The sequence below is a fragment of the Labrus mixtus genome, chromosome 6 (assembly GCF_963584025.1).
Source record: "Labrus mixtus chromosome 6, fLabMix1.1, whole genome shotgun sequence".
In the NCBI taxonomy this organism is placed as follows: Eukaryota; Metazoa; Chordata; class Actinopteri; order Labriformes; family Labridae; genus Labrus; species Labrus mixtus.
In genome coordinates, this window is record NC_083617.1 from 27740388 (window position 1) to 27744121 (window position 3734).

Sequence of the window (3734 nt, forward strand, 5' to 3'; positions counted from 1 at the left end):
TAATAACTGTATATATTCTTTCACTGCACTATAACTTCACTTATCTACACTATATCTCTATATTTATATTTGTTTAATTAATCAGTCACTGCAAAATAATAACTGTATATATTCTTTCAGTCACCACAACTGTCTATTTATTTATTATTATTATCATTCATTCACTGAACAGCAATTGCTCTGGCCACTTTTTGTGTACTTCTCTCTCATATCACCACAAATATATTTTTGTTGTTTTTGTAAACGCTGCTGTTTAAGATTGCTGCTAACAAAGTTTCGTTGTGTCCTTGTATACAATGATAATAAAGATAATATCTATAGTGAAAGGAGATAGGAGGGACAATTCTAACGCACCCCAAGCCCTGAGAATGTATCGGTGGTAGATTAGAAAACACTGGTAGCCGTGCGATTAAATGCGATTGCGAAGCTTTTTCTACTTTTTTTATTTTAGAAACACAATTTAGTATCGGGGTTTCATTTACAAAGGACAAAGGAGGGTAAAAGAAGAGCTGTGTGTGTTTGGACTGAAACTAGAGAGGATTAAAGTGGTATATTGTGGGACTGCTGTCATGTTCCTGCTCGCATGCAGGCAGCGGTCGCTCTGTGACAGAAGAGAAGTCTGTTAACAGATTCTTCACACATTCATTCACTAACGTATTAACAACATTTCAACTGTCACGTCACATAAATATGTTGGTGAAAATGTCTCTAAACGAAGGAACACTACACCAAATCCTCTTACTGAAAAATAAATGTCAAAATAAAAAGTACCTCGTCTCGCCCCACTCATCATTATTTACACTCACGTATGAATACAAAATGTTTTAATATCATCCAGGTGACTTTACATGTGTTATTCTTTTCTAAATCAGCTGATAACTCAGAGTTTATGTCCCCTTTTGTCTAAAATAAACGTCTGTAACCACTCCATTACAGCTATGAACACTGTTAGAAACTACAAATAAATATTATTTAAAAATATAGCGGTAACTTGGGTAACACGGTTAATAATTACTCATCAGGTGTTTAAAGTCAGTTTATGACTCTGATGACTCGTTTGAGCAGTTTGACGGAGAGAGATTGAACAGACACTCACATACATGGTTAATTTTATACCGTTATGATGCCGATCTCTGTTCAGAAATGTCATATTTTAAATGTTTACATCACTGGTCATCAGATTTAGGCTCATACTTTCCGTTTTAAAGTATGGTTTTCATTTTTTAAGACATTAAATCGGTAAAGACCCCAACTTGTCCATTAACCACCATTCATTCAGATGAAATGATTTCACCCAGAAAGGGGCGGGGCCGGCATCGTTTGGGCAAAGTACCCGGATGGGTTGCTCTCATGAATTTCATTGGAATGTGATGATGTCTCAGTAGCACAACAGGAAGACAAAATCATAAGATCAAAGCAGAATCAAATGTGATGATGTCACAGAAGCACAACAGAAAAACAACATCAAAGCAGAATAGAATTAGATGATGTCACAGCATTCGGACGAAGGACTTAACTCAAGAGCCAGACAAAGAATAAAGCTAATTTCAATTGAATTGACAGAGATATACTGGAGAGACAGAGATTCCTACTGGACGACAAAAACCCAAAACAATGAGACGTGGAAACAACCACACTTCCAAAACAAACAGCTCTAATGCTGGATGTTACAGCACACAGGCCTCTCACCCAAAAACACTGGACAAACATGGAAACTCAGCCTCCAAGGTCATGAGTCAGTCCCAAAATGACAAAGCCAGAGGGACTGTTCAGATTGTCACTAAGGACCTAATTCGTAGTCTGAGGATCCCAGCAAAAGATCCTTCACAAGAGACATTAATCCTGTCACCTGCTGAAATGCAGCGGATCCTCACAGCCTCCCAGGATCTAAAAAATAAGGAGAGCGAGGCCCAGAGGGAGGCTAATCAAAGGAAAGAGGTTGAAATCAAAGCTGCACAGGAGAGGAAGAAAAAAATTTGTGAGTCTAACCGCAAACTGAAGAAGCCACACACTCAGGAGGAGATTGCTCTCTGTGTGCAGAAATCCTTGGGAAGGACCAACATTTTAAATATCGAGCTACAATGTGAGGTGAGGAAGGTCAACAAGGTGCATATGGAATTTCAGTGTCAAGCCATCCGTGAGGCTCAGATCAATGAAAAAAAAAAGATCCAGGCGACCATGGCAGAAGAAGAAAAACGGCTGGACACCATGATGGAGAAGGAATGCTGCAAAGAGGTGGAGAACACTCGAAAGATTAATGAGCTCCGCAAACTAATGCAGAAAAATGACAAGCAACAAATTTACCACCAAATTCAGCAACATCAGGATGAAAAGAACATTCTGAATAATACTAAGAAGTGGCAGAGTCAAAGGATCCGAGAGAACCAGGAGAAAATGAAACTTGAAGACCTCAAGGCCTTGGAGAAAAAGAAGGCAGATCAACGGTGTCTGCAGAAAGAGTTTATCTGTAAAATTGATGAGAACATGTCAGCCAAGAAGCAGATGAAACAGGAGGAGAGGCTGGCCGACATGAGAGAAAACAAATACATTGAAAACAAATTTAGGCTGAGGACAAAACGTGATGCAGAACAGAGCTGCATCAAGGAAGAGAGGGAGCATGAGCAGTTTTTAATACAAGAAAAAGCAAAAACTATGAGGGCAGAAAGGTTTGAGATCAATAATCAGAGGATTCAAGAACAAAAAGACAGCGAATGGGAGAGAAAAAAAAAAGATGTCACCAGGAAGAAAGCGCAGGATGTCACCATGCTGAATTCAGCTCGTCTAGAGCAGGTTCGCTCCAAAGAGCAACTCATGGTTGTTGAAAGGGAGCGCCAGAAGGCAGAGTATGATGTGATGGCTAAGCTGGAACAGGACTCCATGGTCAAACAACAGGAGGAGGAGGAAAAGCGACATCAGAAAGCACAGCAGCATAAAGAGGCGTTGTTACAGCAGATCAAGGAACATGGGCGCTTAGCCAAACAAAAGTGCAAAGACACCTTTAAAGAAGCTTTTGATTTTACTGAGGAAGGAAGGGATAGAGAAGTGTTCCTTGATATAGTGAAAAAAAAGAAACTGAAAGACCTAAAAGCTTCTGGAATCCCTGAAAAATATTGCACTCAATTTGAAAGGAAAGTGTTCAACAGGAGACAAAAGTAGACAAAACAGCAGTCTGCCAAAAACAAAAAGACTCAACCTCCTGCCCATCGAAAGAGAAGTCAGGTCCAAATTATTGAATTTCTGGAACAACCTGAGCTTCTTTATTCCTTTCACGTCCCACCGACCTCACTTTGCAGCCTCTCACCCAAAAATTCCACTTCCGTCTTTCCTTCTCCCCCTTGATTTAATTTCTTCTCAATCCTCTCATTTCTCATTTCCCCTCGTGTAGAGGTTTACTCCGGGTGCTCTGGTTTTCCTCAACAATCAAATCATTTAAAAAAAGTAATTCCTGAAACCATCAATAATAAAAAATAAGCTGTCAAACACGTCCGATGTGTCCTTAGGCAAGACACCCTGCATTGCTCCCGCTGCTTCGGTGGCGGTGTATCTTAAAAGTTAGCTTTGCTTACTGCACAAATCGCCCTTTCTCTCTTTCCAATGCGGATCATCCTCACAAAATGCATTGTGCTTGTTCTTGAAATGTCTCTAAACAGTACTTTTCATTGTTTCAAATTTCTGGCGACAGATTGCTCAAGCTTACAGAAAGGCACAGCCTGTGCGCACACCCGCTGTGTCTC

General features: G+C 40.1%; 1 protein-coding gene across 1 annotated transcript; it reads left to right on the plus strand.

Annotated features, from left to right (window-relative positions):
* Window positions 1-1731: 1731 nt before the first annotated feature.
* Window positions 1732-3156, plus strand: LOC132976095 (cilia- and flagella-associated protein 45-like). The gene has a single exon (XM_061041028.1). The coding sequence runs from the start codon at window positions 1732-1734 to the stop codon at window positions 3154-3156; it is 1425 nt and encodes a 474-aa protein (XP_060897011.1).
* Window positions 3157-3734: the final 578 nt, after the last annotated feature.

Coding starts and splice junctions, on each gene's coding strand:
- LOC132976095 (XM_061041028.1), top strand. CDS start 1,732: ATGAGTCAGTCCCAAAATGACAAAGCCAGAGGGACTGTTCAGATTGTC.